Source organism: Hippocampus bargibanti, linkage group LG12 (genome assembly GCF_051943395.1).
Source record: "Hippocampus bargibanti isolate YZ-2025 linkage group LG12, ASM5194339v1, whole genome shotgun sequence".
Lineage (NCBI taxonomy): Eukaryota > Metazoa > Chordata > Actinopteri > Syngnathiformes > Syngnathidae > Hippocampus > Hippocampus bargibanti.
Window position 1 is genome coordinate 7,407,531 of NC_142745.1, and position 20,100 is coordinate 7,427,630.

General features: G+C 40.2%; 1 protein-coding gene across 2 annotated transcripts in view; it reads right to left on the reverse strand.

The window, feature by feature from the left end:
* The window catches only part of LOC148890258 (inositol 1,4,5-trisphosphate-gated calcium channel ITPR1), a 60,069-nt gene that overhangs the window by 37,149 nt on the left and 2,820 nt on the right, over positions 1-20,100 (reverse strand). For both annotated transcript variants that reach the window (XM_089011091.1, XM_089011090.1), the window contains exons 3-34: positions 19,283-19,353; positions 13,046-13,155; positions 12,413-12,499; positions 11,890-12,048; positions 10,470-10,568; positions 10,156-10,239; positions 9,891-10,037; positions 9,699-9,794; positions 9,399-9,443; positions 8,491-8,645; positions 8,219-8,318; positions 7,491-7,651; positions 7,262-7,403; positions 7,017-7,175; positions 6,628-6,800; positions 6,391-6,510; positions 5,177-5,371; positions 4,837-5,088; positions 4,623-4,764; positions 4,365-4,518; positions 4,068-4,258; positions 3,774-3,906; positions 3,645-3,699; positions 3,402-3,567; positions 3,148-3,321; positions 2,288-2,362; positions 2,061-2,198; positions 1,851-1,976; positions 1,566-1,766; positions 1,243-1,494; positions 1,004-1,129; positions 634-762 (exon numbers count right to left, since the gene is read on the reverse strand). In XM_089011091.1, coding sequence (XP_088867217.1) covers positions 634-762; positions 1,004-1,129; positions 1,243-1,494; positions 1,566-1,766; positions 1,851-1,976; positions 2,061-2,198; positions 2,288-2,362; positions 3,148-3,321; positions 3,402-3,567; positions 3,645-3,699; positions 3,774-3,906; positions 4,068-4,258; positions 4,365-4,518; positions 4,623-4,764; positions 4,837-5,088; positions 5,177-5,371; positions 6,391-6,510; positions 6,628-6,800; positions 7,017-7,175; positions 7,262-7,403; positions 7,491-7,651; positions 8,219-8,318; positions 8,491-8,645; positions 9,399-9,443; positions 9,699-9,794; positions 9,891-10,037; positions 10,156-10,239; positions 10,470-10,568; positions 11,890-12,048; positions 12,413-12,499; positions 13,046-13,155; positions 19,283-19,353 — 4,417 coding nt within the window. The remainder of the gene's footprint in view (positions 1-633; positions 763-1,003; positions 1,130-1,242; positions 1,495-1,565; positions 1,767-1,850; positions 1,977-2,060; positions 2,199-2,287; positions 2,363-3,147; positions 3,322-3,401; positions 3,568-3,644; positions 3,700-3,773; positions 3,907-4,067; positions 4,259-4,364; positions 4,519-4,622; positions 4,765-4,836; positions 5,089-5,176; positions 5,372-6,390; positions 6,511-6,627; positions 6,801-7,016; positions 7,176-7,261; positions 7,404-7,490; positions 7,652-8,218; positions 8,319-8,490; positions 8,646-9,398; positions 9,444-9,698; positions 9,795-9,890; positions 10,038-10,155; positions 10,240-10,469; positions 10,569-11,889; positions 12,049-12,412; positions 12,500-13,045; positions 13,156-19,282; positions 19,354-20,100) is intronic.

A 20,100-nucleotide genomic window follows, 5' to 3' on the forward strand; every position in this document is an offset into this window, starting at 1 on the left:
TGTTGGCACTGCATGTGTGATGCATGAATGTAAATTGTTTGGTTAAACGTTCACCACATCACTCAGAAAGAGGAAATCAAGTTGGTTACAAAGCTTAGAAATAATGCTCCAGGAACAAAAACCTTAAACATGGTAAATTAACTCATTCACTGCCAGATGATATGCAAAAATGTGTCCACTCCAGTGCCAGGGTTTTTATCATTTTCACTCAAATTGCAGGACCCACAAAATATTGAGTCAACATTGCGTAAGAAACCTTAGACTCCTTTCTTTCACTAGAAAAAAAGAGCTAATTCCAAGTTATATGGGTCTGGAGTTATCTGAACTTGAAATGGGGGCGGCTGTACAAAAGGCAAATGCCCCCCCCCCACCCCCTCGTGGGAGGGAACAACATTGCATGACGTCTGACCAGCTCTTTATAGGCACCCCGCAATAAAAACCAAAACCCGAAAAAAATGGGGAATGGCGCTCTGTCATGCTTTTCAATTCCTAAACAAATTTGGGAATGGCAGTGAAAGAGTTAATACAATAATCTGAGACCCGTGCCTTTTCTAGATTTTTTATATAATATTTTTATATTGCAATATTATTTTATTTTATTATTATTTATTTTTACTTTTTTTTATTCCATACCTGCAAAGTGGTGCTCTGGTCAGAAAAAGGCGAGCTAAAAAATGTAGTGACAATGCTCATGACCGTCTCAGTCACATAGCGCTCCAGGATGGTGTCTGCATGCTTACGATCGCTCGTATTGTTGCAAACCTGGCGGGGAATAAAAAAATGCTCAGCTTATGTACATTACATTTGATTTGATTTCCTGATCTATTCAATTAGCATATTTTTGGACTATAAGGTGCACCTTCAATGAATGATATATTTTAAAACTGTTTCCATATATAAGGCGCACTGGATTATAAGGCGCATGGTCAACCTTTGAAAACAATCGAAGGGTTTTAGGTGCGCCTTATAGTCCGTAAAATACAGTAGCACAGACGTTACATACTCTGCAAATATCAACGAGGAAGTTCTCAAAGAGTTTCCACATGTGGTTGGAAGTGTAGATTTCCTTCATTTCAACCTCGGTGTCAACATAGCAGTGATTTAGAAAGTTGATATAAGCAATTTTGACCTAGAGCGGTAGGAGACAGGTGAAACGAGACAATTTATTTAAATAATAATGTAAGGGATAGCTATTTGTTAGCAAACTATATATGGCATGCGGATATCTGACGTTCAATTCACCTCTGGGATGCAATCTTCATTGGTGACCACGCGTACAATGTCATCCAGTGGGAGCAGCGAGTTACATTTGATCTCTGTGTAGACGTTCTTGCCCTCTGTGCAAACGGCTAAAAGCTCCACCAGGTGAATGTGGTACATGAGTGGACTATTCTCATCCATGCGATCCCGTTCCGATCGCATCATCTGGACCAGTGTTTGAAAGGAGGCACGATCATTGTAGAAGACCAAAACGTCTTCGCCTGCATTCACCAGCTGTGTACAAATACATACGTTGGCCTAAAGATAAAACATCAGCCATGACACAGACGTGAATAGTACATCACCTCGGCCATAACGATGTCTTGACACTTTTTGATGAATTTATTCTCTGCTTTGACGATAGTCTGCAGAAATTTGAGATATTGGACGTTGCGTCCGTGAGTCTCAATGCAGTGGACAAAGTGTTGAACCACACGCTCATTGATTTCACTGCACAATTGGAAATTGTTCATAAAAATGTGCTGCATGGTGATGGCTTCCAAAATCTAAAAATAAGCAGAACGAGAAAAAAAAAATTGCATACACGAGTTTAAATACTGGGACTTGCCATTGGTGTAACGAGACCTTACCCCGGGATTAAGAAAAAGATTAATGTGTTTGTGAAGCAGAGCTTGGTTCTGCTGGTTCCCTGCGCAGAAGTTTTGTAGGAACTGATGAGCTAATCTCATGATATCCTGCATGCGTAAATCTTCACCCTGGAGTGAAAAAAATACAAATACAAATAATAATCACTGGTTTATTCCACAAAAAAAGCTGACAAAGTAGCAGATCACAGATACCTTCTCATACGGGATTTGTAGTAGCTCCAGAACGACGGCATGAGCCCCCATGTTGCGAAGTAACCTCTGTTGTTGCTTCTTGCTCTTCCTACCTGATTGGCCATCCTGAACACAAAGTCTACAGAGGCGAAGGAGGATCTAATGAAGGAGAGAACATATTAAGAAGTGCTTAAGAAACACAGTGCATCTTGATTGGTTGGTAACCACTTTTGAAGGATGACTGTTACCTCCTTTACAACCCTGTAGTTGTAACTGCTGGTGCTCTCTGGTTTGTTTGTCTTTTCGGCTCCTCCAGACTCCCCCTACGTTAGATAATATATAAAAGGGCAAGGTCAAACCATCATTCAATCTCACATTCACATGGTCACTTCCTGCCAGCAGCCAAAACAGGTGAATGTCCTTAAAACATCAAGAACTAGTGATCAAGTCCTCACTTTAAAATTGAAATGCCGACACCCAAAGTCCAAATAAATAAATGCATAAAAATTCCCAACAGATTTTTGTTGAAACACTTGGTCACGACAGTTGCTTTTCTATTATTATATTTGTGGGCTACTTCAACAACTGCTATCCCATTTTATGTTATGTATTTATTTATCTACCTACTTATATATTTATTTATTTAGTTAGTTATTTATTATTCATGTATGAATCTATTTATGTTCACCTGTTCATTTATTTATCTTTGTATCAATTTATTTATTATTATTTTCCCCCCCAAAAGCCTTCCATTTCTTCAAAAGGTTACCCTGCGCCTTATACGCAGGTGCGTCTTATATGTGAAGTAATATTGAGCCACAGCAGGTCAACTGTCAGCAGCCACTGACTCCATTTCGCCCTGTGAACTTGTATATATTTATATATAAGATTTGGAAAACATTTTTCATACAATGGCGGTGTGCCTTATACTCCAGTGTGCCTTATACACCGGAAAATACAGTAATTCAGGACATAACCTGAACTTTCTGACCCTTGGCGCTTTGCTGAAAAATATACTTCTTTGATTACAGCACGTTATTGAAAGAGGCTTGACTAAAAAAATGTCAACAAGTGTAATTTTCAGCGTTGAATCCAAATTTCTTGGTACCTTTTTATGTTCAGAGTCAGCGGACAGTCCCTCTCCTGTATCCATCACTTCATCTGGACCCTGTCGTTTGTACACCCACAGCTCAGATTTCTCCACAATGGAGCGCAGTTGATCCAAGTCAAATTTAATTTGTTTGTAATTATCCACGTCTTGGCTGGTGACTAGCAACTGGACCTGTTGACATGTTCAAGGGAAAGATCAATTCCGCAGGAATAAGAAGACTTTTTGGTACACATTGTGTTTATCTTTCATACCTGCTTAAATGCCTGAAGAACCTCCTGCCTTTGACTGAAGTGCCGAAAGAGCAGTTGGAGGGCCCTGGAAACCAGAGGGGGATAGTCATGCATGGTCAAGTGGAGAAGTACTCTCAGGAAAGTCCGTCCGCCATGATCATCCAGGTCCAAGGGGGTGTTCTCCTCACTGGCCACAGAAAGCCAAATAATTGAAATGACACACATCGCTTTGATTTGTGACTGTGACATTAAAACTGTAATTACCTTCCACCAAATATCCCTTCCGCCTGCTCTTCTATGTGTTCAAAATCCAAAGCTCCTAAAATGGCACAACTAGTCAAATCATTGGCCACATTACTTTCTCTGCGAGTTAGAGCAAAAGGTTAATCTCACCAGGCATGTTACTTGGACCTTCAACCGTTCCAGTTACAGATAATTCACTTTGGGAGTTGCTCTCGTCAAACTCCCTCTTAAAGATGGACAGCAGACAGGAGATCCTATAGTCCAGGCGGACATTTAATATGAACTGTTTAAAAGAGATGGATGGATGGATATGCCTTTATTAGTCTCACAGTGGAGAAATTTACATCACTCAGATTTACATCACTTTACATCATCAGAAAATCACGAATAGGTCATACTAGTTTAATTAATCGAAGGATGTCACTGCCATTCCTTGTCCTATACCTGCAAGATCTCAATGATCTTCAGCTTGGTGTCCATGACCAAAATGTCCTGTTTCTCAGGTTCAGTCTGAGACTTGGTATTGTTTCCATCGGAGCTGCTATTTGATGATGTGGGCAAAAAGCCACCACCTCGAAGGACCACCTGTGACATCAGCTCCCCAACACCATGAATGGACCTTATGACATTACTACCTAGAAGAACATACAAATAGATCCAAATGAACACAAAAAAAAACAAGGTTCATCTCCTGTTATTTTTTCCCCTTGTACGGGTGCTCACCCATTCTGGGTTTCATACCTTTGCTCTCGTCTCCTTTTTCCAGCTTGTTGAAAGGGAAAATTGTGCTTACATGGACGCAGTCTAGAATCGCGAGCAGGATCTTCGTGAGTCTCAGTAAGTCACTGAAGTTGTAAAAACCAAAGTAAATGAGATTCCTGGACAAATTTACCACCTAAAAAAAACAATCAGGAAGTGATTATTTTGTTGCTTTGCTTCCTCGAGAATATGTGCCATGACTGGCGAACGTGTTCTATATGGCCAATGGGTATGACTCACCTCAAAGGTGAGCTTATTCTTTTCTTTATCGGCAAAAGGAAAGCTCTGACAAACCACATCTCTGAGGTAGTTCTCAACAAACTCCATAGTTTGTGAAAAGCGCTCCTTAATTTCATCTTTAGATGTTCCGTCATTGTCATAACTAAACAGAAAGGATGAAAGGATAAGTACACTCAAATATGATAATGTGCATGTTATTTGGCTCGTGACTCACTCGTCAATATCAATTTCAGATGGGATCTCTGACCATAGCCGTGCGTATTTAACGGGCGTAACCTGCTCTTGGGGGTCCCGGTCTACATGCATGTGCAGCATCATACGGCAAAAGGAGGCACGCAGGTCGTAAGGTAAGTCTTCGTCCGACATGCAGCGTAAGATCAAGTCGACATCGAGCTGGCCGGAGATCTTGTTAATCGCCAGGTACTGCCTGTCCAAACACATCCTGGCAAACAGGTTCAGCTGATACCTAGAAAAGGATAACCGTTCGGGAAGAACGACGATGGCTATGCAACACACCTGAAAAGAATTTCTTTGTAAACAAAAGGCCAATATACCTATAATAACTGATCACCTCCTGGTCCTCCTTTTGACCATCCTTTGCATCCTGGGCCAATTCCCTGATGCTTTTACTGCGGATCTCCTTATTGTTGTCCTTCCAGAACAACCACACCTCCTCCTCATCTTCTTCTGACTCCTCAGAGTTGTCCCCAAGCACTTCTCCTTCAATCTCGAATCTTGACAGCACGAGTCTGCAGGGGGGAAAGTATATAGAAGATAGCTTATATAATTTGAAGAGAAAATGATCTCGTCAATTTGCGATTAAAAGGCATGAGCATTTCATGTCATGTTTAAAGACAGAAACATTATCGTGATTATAAGCACAAGTATTAGAGCAGGGGTGTCCAAAGTCGGTCCTCGAGGGCCGCTGTCCTGCCTGTTTTCCAGCGCTCCCAGGAGCAACACACCTGATTCAATGATCAGCTCATCAGCCAGCTCTGAAGCAGCATCAAAATGGTCCTGATGATTTGAATCAGGTGCGTTGCTCCTGGGAGAGCTGGAAAACAGGCAGGACGGCGGCCCTCGAGGACCGACTTTGGACACCCCTGTATTAGAGTATTTCCATCCAACCATTTTCCAGACCGCTTAATCCTCATTAGGGGTGCGGACGGTGCTGGAGCCTATCCCAGCCGTCTTTGGGCACTAGGCGGGGACACACTGAACTGGTTGCCAGCCAATCACAGGGTACACAAAGACAAACAACCATCCGCACTCACACTTGCACCTAGAGACAATTTGGAGTGTCCAATCAGACTACCATGCATATTTTTGGAATGTGGGAGGAACCGGAGAAAACCCATGCGGGCCTGGGCCGCATGGGTTTCGGCCGTACCGGGATTCAAACTCACAATCTCTGCATGGTGTTTACCACTCAAATACCGGGCTGCCCTATTAGAGTATTTAATTTTTTTAAATACATTTAAAACAGTCATATTACAGTAACAGTCTGAAACAAACATTTTATGAGTTCATTCCTAATCTAAATCGTTTCATCACGACTGCTAACTAATCTTTACATGTTTAGGCGATTTTACAATGAAACTATTTCCTAGCCCGCAGGTTTGTCTTTTTTGAATGGCATTTCATTTCATCGCATCTTAATGATTCTTAGTAATTACGGTCTTGAAAAGAGACCATGTGCCTGAAGCAAGACAACGCCACAATCACACAAGATTCATTTGAGCTCCCTTTCAATGGAGCGAGCACCGACTTGGTTTCTATCAGGATATCTGCGTTAGCTGGATCCAGCACGGCATTGCAAATCAGCTCCTGTGTCACAGGAATGGACTTGTTCATGGACACACACAAGTCTGACAAGTAGTCCAAGAACCTGAATGTACACCAAACAGAAAGTTACCAACAATACAAATCATTCCTTCTGAAAAACTATGAAAGCACTGTTTCCAATCACTTTATTTTAGACCATCACAAAGACAGCCTGACCAACCTGGGCTCACGGTTCTTGCGGACCAGGCTGACAAACGTGTCAATCTCCGCAGCAGTAATGTGCTTCTCCAGTAATTTGCGGTTGTTATGGAGCAGAGCTGTGATCGTGTCTTCTGCCAGAACATCATAACCAATTTGTTTCTGCATGAAGCGAAATTGCTTGGCAATGTACTCCTGTGGATGCAAACCGGTCGACAATCAGTTCAAAGTGGCCTGCGACAAAAATGAATTTCACACACTTTTTCAAGACTATTTGTATTTTAAAATTATCTCAAGAGCCTTGGAAATGGGAGAAAAGGCTCAGGTGTAATTCACAAAATTTTGGGCAAAAAAATCCTCAGAAGTTAGTATTGTTTAACATGTTCGTGTTGCTACAGAAGAAACCAGTACCTGGTTCTTGCGGTAGTCCTGTTGGGAGTGACGCAAAACCCGGTAACACAGTCTGCAGATGTGTCTGAAGGGGGCATGGCGCTGGTCAGCGAGCTCCTCTAATCGAAGCATTGGGCCATCACCGCTGTCAGTAAAGGGAGCTTGTAGAAGCTTGAAGATCTGAATATAAGTAACGATTTGTATGAGAGGTGCCGTGAGACAAACATTTCCACCCAAAAAATTGCAGAATTAGTATCAGTCAGTACCTGTTTCAGAATATTCTGCTCTCTCATGAGTTTCTGCCTTTCTCTGTTTGGTTTGTTGACTGTAATCTCAAGAACATCCTGGCCATTGTTGGGAATGTCAACCACAAAGAACACCAGATCTTCTAGAAGTTTTGTAACTGCTCTGGTTGTCCGTGCAAGAGAGAAAAATCAACCCATGACAAAGAACACTTTAAACATTTAGATTTTTTACTCTGAATGGGTGTTATACCTTCTCTCATTCTGTGTGATGGTGCCTTTTTCTAGCTTTCCAGCAATACAGGCCAGCACTTTACTGGCATCGTTGGCAAAATCGAGGTCTCGCACTTCAGCTGGGGAGACGGGCACGATGGCAAAGGCCTCTTTGTCTTCTTTTAATGTAGATGTGCCAATCTGTGAATAGCACAGGTATACATAATGTCAGTGACAAATAGAGACTTACATAATACTGGCCCAAATAAATATGGGTTTTGATTTTTGTCATTAAATTAATTGAGACAAAAATAGGAAATTGAACTAAACTCAGTCAGTGCCAGACGATGTGCAAAAATATGTCCACTCCATTGCCAGGGTTTTGGTCATTTTGTCTCAAATTGCAGGACCCACACACAGAATTTTGAATTTTAGGACTACATGAACATTTAATGCTGCGTATAGTGATAAGCATAGCGCTACACGTCATGCTTATCAATTCTTAAATAAATTCGGGAATGGCAGTGAATGAGTTAATATACTGCTTTGAAACTTGGTAAAAACATCAGAGGACGAGTTTGCTTGTGGATGAATAAAACCACTTTGGGAGGAACTATAATAGGGATGGTTACCCAACGTAACTTTCGACCTCAAAATCGGTTTCTTCCATCCTCCCAATTTTCTCCACACAATGAAGGGGAGCAAATAAATCAGTTAATCACAACCACATTTTTTAATCGGTGCAGAGGCACAACTATATCCACTTACACGCAACATGACAGGTTTTTCCTCCTCTTTATCAATGGGGTGGTTGGTGCTATGAACCCATGTGTTGGTGCACAGGTGTCTGAGGCGCACGTATGAATTCCTGAAATCATATTTTCTTATTTTCCATTTATTCATGTATTATTTTGCCACTGCGGTATAAACAAAGATGCTCATAGAGGAAGTCGAATGACAAACTCATGAGGCATGGCAGAATTGCCTTAATGGTCACCCAGGAAATCATGCAAATTGTATGCAAGGCGTCACGGAAATACCTCGGTACAAGTGAATCTCCTCCTCTTAAGGTGGTCGGATCCAGCTCAAATATCGAAGAAATGTCATTTCCATCAGGAACGGAGACAAGTGTGTACATGACTTTATCCTGTACATTTCTCAAACGGGCCCGCGAGGCCTCTTGCTCCGAATTCAGCTGGAGGCAGAAAACATTTATTGTGGCAACCGCCATTAAAAGGAAATTGCACATTTTATGGAAATCAAAAGTAAAACGCTTTTTTCAGAGAAAGTGTTTCCCATTGTATCACTGTGAGGAGACTTATCGGAATTGAGTATGGGCAAGGCTGCAAGAATTATTGTGAATAAAAGCATTGTTGTTCTGAAAAGGAAAAAAGCATTCTCACAGATTAAAGTTAAATGGTTATTTTATATAAGAAATAGTGTTTATGCGAAACAAATCGAACACTTGGATAATCTAGTGGTATCACACAGGTAGACAGTTAAATGACAGTTTCAGAAATTCTCTTTCAGTAGAATTTGAAGGTATCGAAGATTGTGGTTAATGGATGTATTTTTTGTGACTAACTACATATGTCATACATTTTCTACTCAAATAACAACAAATGGTATAATCGTGCTTGACCCCTCCCTCCCCCCCAACCGTCATTGAATAAAGTGATACTAAACGAGAAAAGAAAAGTATGGCACTCATCAGCTTGAAGATGGAGGAACCGTTATCAGTGCATTACCGCCATCTGTTGGTCATCAATACCAAAAACTTAAAGGAAGTCCAGTCTTGTAATAAACAGTCAAAAAATAGGACTGGACCAAAATGGCTTGACTTAATCAATTGTGTAAATGTTTGAAATATGAATATAGTTTTGCACACATTATTACTTGTGCTGGGCGTGAAACTGATGAGTATGCATGAGAGCAGTGTGGCTCTTACTGAGGCGCGCAACTCCAAACTGTCCTCTTCATATTCAGGATTCACCTGTAAATACGTAACAACACATAATTACCATACTTGGCATTTTGAATATGACATTTGAGAAAGTTTATACTTTAAATAGTTGCTCTTTAAGAAAGCCTTGCCAAAAAATCACAATCTTCATCCAATCAATATCCGTCAATTTTACACATTGAATATTAGAAATGGAATTCCTTTAACATACGGTTCATTAACTTCTGGATATCAAATTTAATCCAATAAATGACAATATGTTCCACTGTTTTGCGGTAGACTGACCTCTGCTGCAAGGTAATGTCCAGTGGCCAAGTGTTTAAACCTGAACAGACTGTTCCAGTAGCCTGCTCCCCCTCGGCAGGGATCATGTTGTACGACCTGATGTATCGACAGTTACAGGCACAGGGTTTGAGTGAAAAGTGACATAGCGAAGAAGTTTGGAACGACTGTCCCGGCGCCCCCATCGCTCCCCACCTCTATTTCCCAGAGGGCTTTGCTGCTTGTTGCTGAGGTAGCTGACTGCCGTCCAGTGGTTCGAAGAAACACGTATTGTTTTTTTCTGTGATCATCACATGTAAGGAATTTTTCCTGCTCCGCATGAAATAAGCGTACCACGTCGCCCTGTACAGAAGAACAATGACTGTTATTCCTGGGAACAAAATGTGCTGTTCTGGATTTCAAAAGATGACCAGTCATAAATAAACCTGAGTAAACTACGCCTGACTCTCAATCAACAAACCCCTTTTAAGATGATCTCCTGATTGTCGCTCCATTTCATGAACAAGACGATCTTCCAGCTTGTGTTACAGTTGACCGAATTCACCTTAAAAAAATGAACACAGGAGAGTGATGTCACGAAACGGACAATCAAAAATGTATTTACAGTTACAAGACAAGAGTAGTGTTTAAATGGATGCATCATTCTATGCAGTGAAGAAGAAATGTGTTGTAGGTGGACCATGAATTGTTGGTTGATATAAATAAATATATTCAGCCAGGCACCCCTAATAAGAAATCAAAAGACTCTAGATGAGATGAATCAGTGCCAGAGACCTCGTTGCATCCTGGGTTATCCACGAGCTGGTGTGTGCTGACGTGAAGTGGCTGGCCTGCATTCACCGGGTTCAAGACCACTTTGTCGCCAATCACCACCTGTCATCGCATAAAACGCAGCCGACATGCAAAACATGAAAAGAAACAACCACCGTTATTTTAACCATGATAACACTGATTCTGTATGACAGTTCAATGGATTTTATTGGCTTCATTTTTTTAAAAACATATTTAAACTTTCCAAAAGCTACAGTAAACACTACTTGCAGTAATGAATATCTTGTGAGGGTCAGGATGATATAACCTAAAATGAGTCTGGAAGGAGCTTGTGCGAGCTTCTTGTTGCGTAAGAAACCTGAGACTCTTTTCTTTCAATCACAGTTTGTCGATTTTATTTGGCTCTAGAGTTATCTGCATTGAAGGTGGGGGTGACTGTACAAAAGGTAAATGCTGCCCCCTAACGGAGGGGGGGCATTACCAGAGTTCTGACCGAAGCTTCAAATGCAGACCCCCACAAGAAAAAAAACAAACAAACCTGAAAAAAATTGGGAATGGCACTCCACGTCATGCGTAATAATTTCTGAATAAATTCGGGAATGGCAGTGATGAGTTAAAAAATGTAACAGAGGAATGGTGGCCTGAGATACCGTATTTCCTGGTGTAAAAGGCGCACCCAAAAGCCTTGATTTTCTTTAAAAGATGAACCTGCGCCTTATACACAGGTGTGCTTTATATGTGGAGTAATATTGAGCCACAACTGGTCTTGAAAACACTTTCTGCAGCCACCCCCCAGCCTCTAATGTAGTGCTTTATAATGTGGAGTGTCTTCTATTTAGCAAACTTTTATATATTTATATGTTGTATTTGGAAAATATTTTTTATTGATTCCGCCTTATACGCAGGTGTGACTCATACTGTATATAGAAAAAGTTTTAATATACACAATTCGTTGGGTGTGCGCCTTACACTCCAGTGCGCCTTATACACCGGAAAATACGGCACATTTTCATCACTTACAATTACACTTACAAATACAATTCAGATAAAACCATTGTCAAAGTTTGAAAATTTTAATTTTTAAAAATTATAAAAATAATTCAACAAATCAGTTGCTCCTAGTCTCGCTACACAAAAGGGATAAAAACTGCCCATCATATTGTACTCTTTACGTCAAAGATGCACCAATTTGAGCAATATGTGTGTCATCAAAAGATTGACATTGGAATTTCACTGGCCAATATTCACTTGTATGGGTCCACAATTTGTCATCTGATTCAACAAGCAGGTGGTTTTATTGCAGACTCAAATAGCCCTTCGAGGCATTCCAAGAAGCTTTACGATATCGTGGTATCGACAGCCATCTCGGAATGACAACTAGCAATAAATATGGTAAATTCCCCACATGTATGTTGTGACTCACACTGTCCCCAATGGAGCGCAGCTTGTAAAAGGGTTGGATGTAGAACCAGGAGCCTTCATTTCCTGCAGGGTCCAACATCACCCTCATGGCATTCTTCTCCAAAAGTGCAGGCAAACGTTTGTTAACTGTCAGGTATTTGTTGCTCTTGAGGTGGAGCAGCTAAGGAGTGGGGGAAAGGACACATATGTAGTGTTTTGTTTTTGTTTTTTGCTTGGGTCGGGGGGGGGGGGGGGTAGTTTCTAGGAGGAATGTATTCCCAAATTTGAACTACTTTTGGTATAAATATAGGCAACACGAAACAAAAACATAAAGCATAAGACAGTAAATGGCAAAAAATAAAATGAAATAGTTGACCTGGGACACTTCCACAAATAAATCATGGTGGTTTTAGTGTTCTTGAACAAGAAATAATAAGTCATGGGAAAAGGTATGCAAATATTTTTTTTTCACTGAAGCAGCCATTGTAACTGGAGTTTGTGAGACTTTGTCTCAGTTAAAGGCAAATACTTATTTTATGACAAACCTGAATAACATTGCCGTACTGAATTACTGTTCCAAGCAACTTCTTGTTTTCAGAGTCATTCTGTTTCTTCTCCAGGTCAGCTGCATGCTAGAAAGAAATAAGGCAGATAAGGGAGTGGTCAGGTTGAAAGCTCAGGTATTGACGACATTATTGTATGCACAACACAAAAGAGAAATAGTCGAACAATTCCAACCTAAAAAGCGCTAAAAAAGTAAAAATACACACTTTGCACCAAAACTCTATCTGCCCGTATTCGTGTCAACACAGGAGAGATTTGAATGTTCCTTTTTTATGAGAATGTGGTAAGAAAGCCAATTGCTTTAAAAGGTATTATGTGAAGGTTAGGGGAAAAAAGGAAAGTTGGAAGTAAAAGGTTTTGTAATGGTCTATAAAAAGAATGTTTAAATTCTAACCTGGCAAATGTACTTTCCACAAAATATCGACATTTGCATAGCGCATGTAAAATTCCATTCAATTTCAGATGAATATGTCAAAAAAACGGAAAATAACAATGTGAGAACATTTCTTAATCTCACATTTTTTGTGTTGAGTGTTTGAGCTGTGTGGACATCTTAGTGTGCAGTGCCCTCGGCCGGAGTGATGACTGTGAAGCCAAAATGTTGTCACACTTACATGGAGCTTATTGAGGAGCACCGCGTCTGTGTTCCCTCCAGGCTTGGCGGCTTTCCAGAATTGCTTTTGGGCCGAGTAGCGGTTCATGGGACACAGTCTGAAGAGGCAGTCTTCCGGATGAAAAAAAATACAACATTGTGAAAAGAGACGGACAGAGTTAGTCTTGGTTTGGTGTTGTAAAAGTAAATGTAGACAGAAGGGGCAGAAATAAAGAGCAATACAAGGCAGGTCGTTTACCAAATATATTTATGCTGAATTGTCATTTAAAAGGGAAGTAATGTAACGAATGTTCAAAGGATAAGACATGAAAATATTTTTGTCTCACAACAGAAAAATTCTAATTTACAGCAGCAGAATAGTGAAAATGAGAAGAAGAACATAAAGTATACAAATAAATGTGCAAAATAAAATATAAACATATTAAAAATGGGTGCTTACAGGTTTATAGGTCTGTCTATTCAATATCCTTAACCAGCAGTCGGCTTTCTTTATTTCTTTCCAATTGTTTGTTGGATACACCTGTCACTGCGCACAAATGGCTAGTAATGCGGACGAGTGGGTGTGGCAAATTATAAATCTTAATCTGCAGACCAGATGGTGTGACATCACCGGAACCGGCAGCTCCAAAACTGAGCCATGTGGGAACGCCAGCATATTAAAACAGAATGTGTATGGAAACCATACACATGGAATCATATAAAAAAACAGCCTTTACCTTGAGTGGCTGCCATGTTGAACAGGTCTATGTAAAATGCAACATGAATGCGTCATATCTGCATGTCTCATAGTTGTAACGACCCAACTCACTCAAAAATCACGAAATACAGTAAAGTCTCGTTATATCGATATTCAAGGGAGTCCGAAAAAATATCGATATAACCGGGACTATCGATATATCCGACCCTGTTTGCATGTAATTTTCTTCGTGCGTGCATAGAAATAGTATCGATATAACCGGGACTATCGATATATCCGATATCGATATAACGAGACTTTACTGTAATTTAATCAGCTATCATGAATTTGGAGCAAACCACACCCAGGGTGGCAGCAAAATACAAGTCATCCATCAGCTAAGGTTTCGATGCACTCCACAGATAGTCACAATTAGCATGCCGGCTACCAGATTTAATGTGTTATTTTTTTATACATTTTAATCATTCACACCAACAATGGTGTGCAAGCATGGTCGCAATACACATTAGACACAATTATTTTTCTGAAATGTAAATGTGAGGCTCCGTGTGTGTGCGTGCGTGTGTGCGGCACACTTCAAACGCATACACAACTCTCATGAATGAAAATAGAAGCGCATCAGCGACGTTTGAAGAGGAACAGGCAACCGTATGCGTGTCTGTTCAGCCATTTTGTCCAAGATAAGAAACATTTGGCCGTGATCCGTGGAGGGCGTGCAAGCGTGTATGACAACCCGAGGGATTGCAGGGTTGCAGATGTGAGGTCAGTTCGAAAGAATAACAATAATGTGAGGCCCTTATCAGTGAATGCGTGACTCATTTTCATAGATAGAGTTGAAGCAAGAGGGAGACCGGTTGTCTCATTTGCATGAGGACGCATTTGATCTTTACAAAAGAGTTATTGTTCTGGCGTGGAGAAGTTCCTCTTTATTTAGCTGCACTATGGGTGATTTTGCCTCTCTCCAGACCAGTCTTCTATTTTGAGGGTTTAAGAAGAGGGAAGGAACAAGAAAAGAAAAATTGTTCTGTCCTCCCCACGTTCTCTCAGTCTTTCTTCCAGCTTTGGTTGCAGCAACATGTCCAAATATGGCCAACCATGAGAAGGAGGAGTGGGATGAAGAAGAGGGTGGGGATTCCCTATCTTTATAAACCTTTTGAAATTCCACAAATTTCACCAAGTTAATGTTCTCCCTCTCTGCAAAATGCGCTACGCTTACAACCACCTCAGATATGATTTGCCTTAGTATGACCTAGAATGCTGCCCCCTCCACCCCCAACAAAAAGTGGCTGAAAATTTGAGGAAGACAGGAAGACAGTGAAAGAATGTTAAGCAGAGAGAGAAAGTTAGATAGGCTGCGGGAATGGTGGATCGAAACTTACATCTGCTGAATGTGCATATTTGTTTCTTGTATGTTCATTTTTTATCACTGACGTTAACACAACAGTTCATGATCTTATTGTTACACATGAGCTTGGCAAGTGCAGTATGTTGCGCACTGAAATGTGTCAGCCAGCAATTGTTTTTAATTAAAGTCAACTGCGAGAGCACATGTTGCTCTAGTTGTCTTGAAACTGGGCTCAGAATTCCTTCTGGGGTCATTGGGCAGGAGAACTGCTGCATGCGAGCAATCCAGCATCTTTAGGAATCATGAGCATTCTTGTCATTTAAAACAATGTTTTACTTTCTGAATGAAAAGTAATAATAAAATAAAATAAAAGCAGAATTTTAATTCCAGTAAGTACTTATAGCACACGACAGTGTTGGACTGTGTATTTTATTATCAACACCGTATCAAAATAGATGACAATATTAAGTAATTCACTGCCAGACGACATGCAAAAATATGTCCACTCCAGTGCCAGGGTTTTTTTTTATCATTTTCACTCAAATTGAAGGACCCATATATTGGCAGCGAATGAGTTAAATTTGGTCATACAAACTAGAGGTGAGATTATGTTGTCATCATCAGTTATTTTGTAGTTTCTAAACCCTAAAATATCCAACAGGTTTCCAGTAAATGGTTATGTGAAATTTTGAGAAAATCCAGGATACTCCTTGCACTCCCCCCTCCAATCTCAAACAATATTCATTGTAAATAATATATCAATATGACAACAACAATATGACAATATGGCATCCTCAGGCATGTGCAAAATGTATACAAGGCGGCTCCAAAATATTTCAGGATTGGTGGCATTTCGGATAATTTGAAGGATAATAATGAGGGTGTGGCAAAGAAGGCTAGCGAAGTGTGTTGGTCTATCAGGGACTTTGAAACGTCGTATACTTGGAGCAATGCAGAACTGCCTGCACCTTAAAAATGACCTCAAATGTTTTCCAACACAAATCGGCGTTCTTCTCCGACATTGCTGTCCAGAAATAGACTCGTCAATGATGCATTCCTTTCCAAATAAGTCCAACATACCGGTAAATGCATCGTTTTACCGGCGATCGAGATGGAGACACCTTACTGGAAATGGCCATGACTGCTGGGATATTTGTTTTGTTAGATGCTCTATAAATGATGAGATGCTTCCTCCATCTCTTAACAGGATAAGAACTTTGGAGCGAGTAGCGCTTTATACAACCCAGATCATTGAGGCTGTTGTTGATTTAACACAGAAAAGAAGTCTTGCGCAATGTATGTCTTTAGGTCCCCTACCAGATGTTGTATACACTGCATGCATAGCTCGCATTTCATGGCAATACTGTCATTATATCACATGACGTTCAAAGGCTGGGGAGTAGATGTCCAAAAAAATTATACAACGTACAATTATGCACCGTTTCAAACTTAGAAAAAGAGAGCACTGTTTAAAATTAATTCAAAACTATCATGGGAAAGTGGGTATTGAGGACATTAGTCTCTAACTCATGCTTCGTCTGTCAAGAGTACCATGTTACAATATTTTCCAGTGTATTAGGGTCACCGTAGTATAAGGTGCACACTCAAAGAATGGTGTATTTTCAAACCTTTTCCAAATACTGTATAAGGTGCACCGGACTATAAGGCGCACCTTCAATGAATGAAAAAAGTTATCCAAATATAATGTATAAATATACAAAAGTTTACAAAAGCACATCACATTATAAGGCACTACAGTAGAAGCTGGGGTTACGCACTACGTCTTCTACAGGGGCAAATGGAGTCGGTGGATGCTGACAGTAGTTGCGAGACCTGTTGTGGCTCAATATTACTTTCCAGACCTGTGTATAAGGCGCAGGGTCATCTTTTGGAAAAATCAAGGCTTTTGAGTGCGCCTTATATACCGGAAAATACGGTAATTTGAATCTTGCTGCTCTGAATGATGAGGGTGAAGATACAGTGGACCCCTACTGTTCTCAGTGGGTCGGGACTAGACGAGTCTGCACTGAATAAAGAAAGTTGCGTGAACAAAGTAGCTGACAATATTTTGGTATGTGGAATTTAAATATCTCATTGTTTGCCCTATTATTGTATATTTTTTTAATGCAATAAACCACTTTTGGCCAAAAATTTGATTTTTGGACAGTTGAGAAGCATATTGGGGTAAGTACTTACTCACGTAGCACGTAACAGAAACACTGTAGCATTTGAGCCAAAATGAAGAGTACCACTGTCTTCAGTACTAAAGACTAATTGAGAAAATATTTGTCATTCTTGTTTATTTTTTGATGGACAGCAGTGTGATTTATAGACATTAAAAGGAACCCGAACAAAACGTTTTCTTTTGCTTTTGTGATATTTGTTCAATCCAAGATTGCTACCCAGTTGTGAGGTGTAAAATTCTTGGGGGGTAGTTATTGTGCATGTCCGAGATAAAGATAAATTAGCTATTGTAATTTCAAATCAAGAATGATATTGTATTTCAGTGATGTTTTTTTTCAATGCCATTATAATGGTCAACAATGAGGTTCATTGTGCACAGTAGTAAATACAGCTTCCTTGACTACCAATCACAGTTGTTTTCTGTAAGTTGGTGTGAAATATAGCTTGTGGCCCACATGAGTGAAAGTTTGATTACATTATGAGTGCTTGTGTTTACATTAGGGGGAAACGTTGAGCATACCTTAGCAGTGACAGACCCAGATGACAGCAAGAACTGTAGGTCGGTAATTACTAGAGTATAACCATGACAATGGTAATCGAACACCATTCATGTCAATATTAATATTGGTGAACTAATCGGTGGGCTCATTTCTCGATTTTAATGCGGAAATCACATTCTAATTCGGGAGCAGGTGTCAAGTAAGTAAAACTTAAAGTAAAGTAAATCTGTCTGGACGCAGGTGTGCAATAGTAAACTAAGAGGCAAAAATATGTCGCTTCGATTACTTGTTTCGTTTAATTCGTTTATACAAATACTTTTCACCTCGTGGTTGACGTCAGGCGTCACCTCACACTGACATAAAGGCCTCTTCTGATCAAGAGCAGCTGACAAACCAGTTACCAAACACACTTTAGGCTCACTCCGTGTGTATTCGAGAGTGTCACAAAAGCAAAGTTTGAATATAAATAAATCAAATTAATTTATCACTGCAACCACAGGTTGTTCCTCTTGCATTGGTATAAGTCAATGTGTAAAAAAAAAGGTGGGCAAATTAAGGCAATTGCTGCTGGCGGGAAAAAATACATTACAATAGGATTAGAGCACAGTCTACCTTCTGATGAGTCAATAAGGTGATGGAGGAAGGAACATTGAGGATTAAAGGACGAAAAGTGATTTGCGAAATCCGTAAGGTATTAATGTTTGCTGCCAAAAATGCTCCTCAAAGGGTTTTCACTTCTGCATGACCAAGTGTTGCTGGTAATTTACAATGTGGCAAGTCAATTTAAAGAAATATTATTTTTGCACGTCTGGCAGTGAATGAGTTATAATGTCTGCCCTTCTTTCAGACTGTAAAACATCATCATAAACATCAATTTCCAATAAATGTTACAATGATTTGTCATTTGTTCTTGTGAAACACGTCAAAGAATATGTGATCAATATGAGCCTTAGCGTTGAAACTATTCAAATCACCATTTCCAAACTGACAAAGACGATTCCATTTGTAGATCACGATCACGTGGGCTACGTAATCGGGAATGACTATACTGGCTCAAACCCAGCTTGCATTGTTCTCTCGGGCGCTGACTTATAAACATTTCTCTTACATATTTTCATCAGCTGTTTGCAAAGAGACGACTGATTGAGTGTAAAGTTTACCCAAGATCAGATATTCTCCGTGCAATGTGGGGCCAGCTGCCCCTAGAGACACAAGCCTCCAGCCTGAGAACTGAGGGTCGTGAGTTCTACTTCCTGTATGAGGACTATTTATAGCAAGTACACCCAGAGAAGCCTTTCAAAGTTTTTTTTTAAATGTAAAGCTTTCCAAGGGTGCATCAAATCTGTTTTTAAGGTGAGGTGGATGCAGCTCCAGCAGGCAGAGGTATTGTGGCCGTCACCAGAGAAACGCAGCACAACACATGGAGCAGTGTCTATCACAGAGCTCTCAGTATAAACACGCAGCCGTTAGCGGGGATGATGTCAGCCGGAGGACAATCTCTGTGCATCTTACCTCTGAACTTTTTTGGCGGGTTGTTGAGGTCTCCGGCATCGGGCTGGACCACACAGCGGTCATCCACCAAACTGCAGATTGAAACACATTACAACACTGATAAGACATTTTGAGTATTTTACTCTATATCCTGTATTTTACTTGTACAGTTTAGCATGAAATTAGCCCAATGAAGCACAACTACAAGAAAATGATAAAAACTTCCAGGTAGGGGATTTTATTACCACAAATAACGTTTGTTCCACATCCAAATCTGATTACCAGTAATTCACAATCATCGCGAGTCGTATTATGGTGAAGCACTTGAAGTCTGAATGGAACGTTATCAAGAATGTTGAATTATCCATCCATTATCTGAACCGCTTATCCACATGAAGGTCACAGATTAAAGTGTATGTACAGCACAGTTAAAATATTTTGAGGTGGTCACAGTATGGATACATCGTACATGCATTATTTCCTACAGTAATAAGTGTATCAGGGTTTACAGATAGGAAATCATTTTAAAGAATGTACACTAGTTGATCATGTGAGGAATGTTGTTGAGTTGGTGGTTATGCATGGATAATAAGAATCAGCAGGCCAAAATGACTATGACAATTTTGCTAATTTATGCGCTCGTATGTTCATGGGAAGTTGTCAAACTGAGCAAATGTATCAACAATTTTTCAATGACTTGGTCTTCAGACAGCACGTTCCATCTTTTGATTGACTCTGCAACACCGTGACTCATTGTCTTTACAGTTTTACAGATTGCACAAGAGACAATATTAGCTTTTATAGTTTCCATCTGTTCGCCACCTTCACTTTGTTCATAA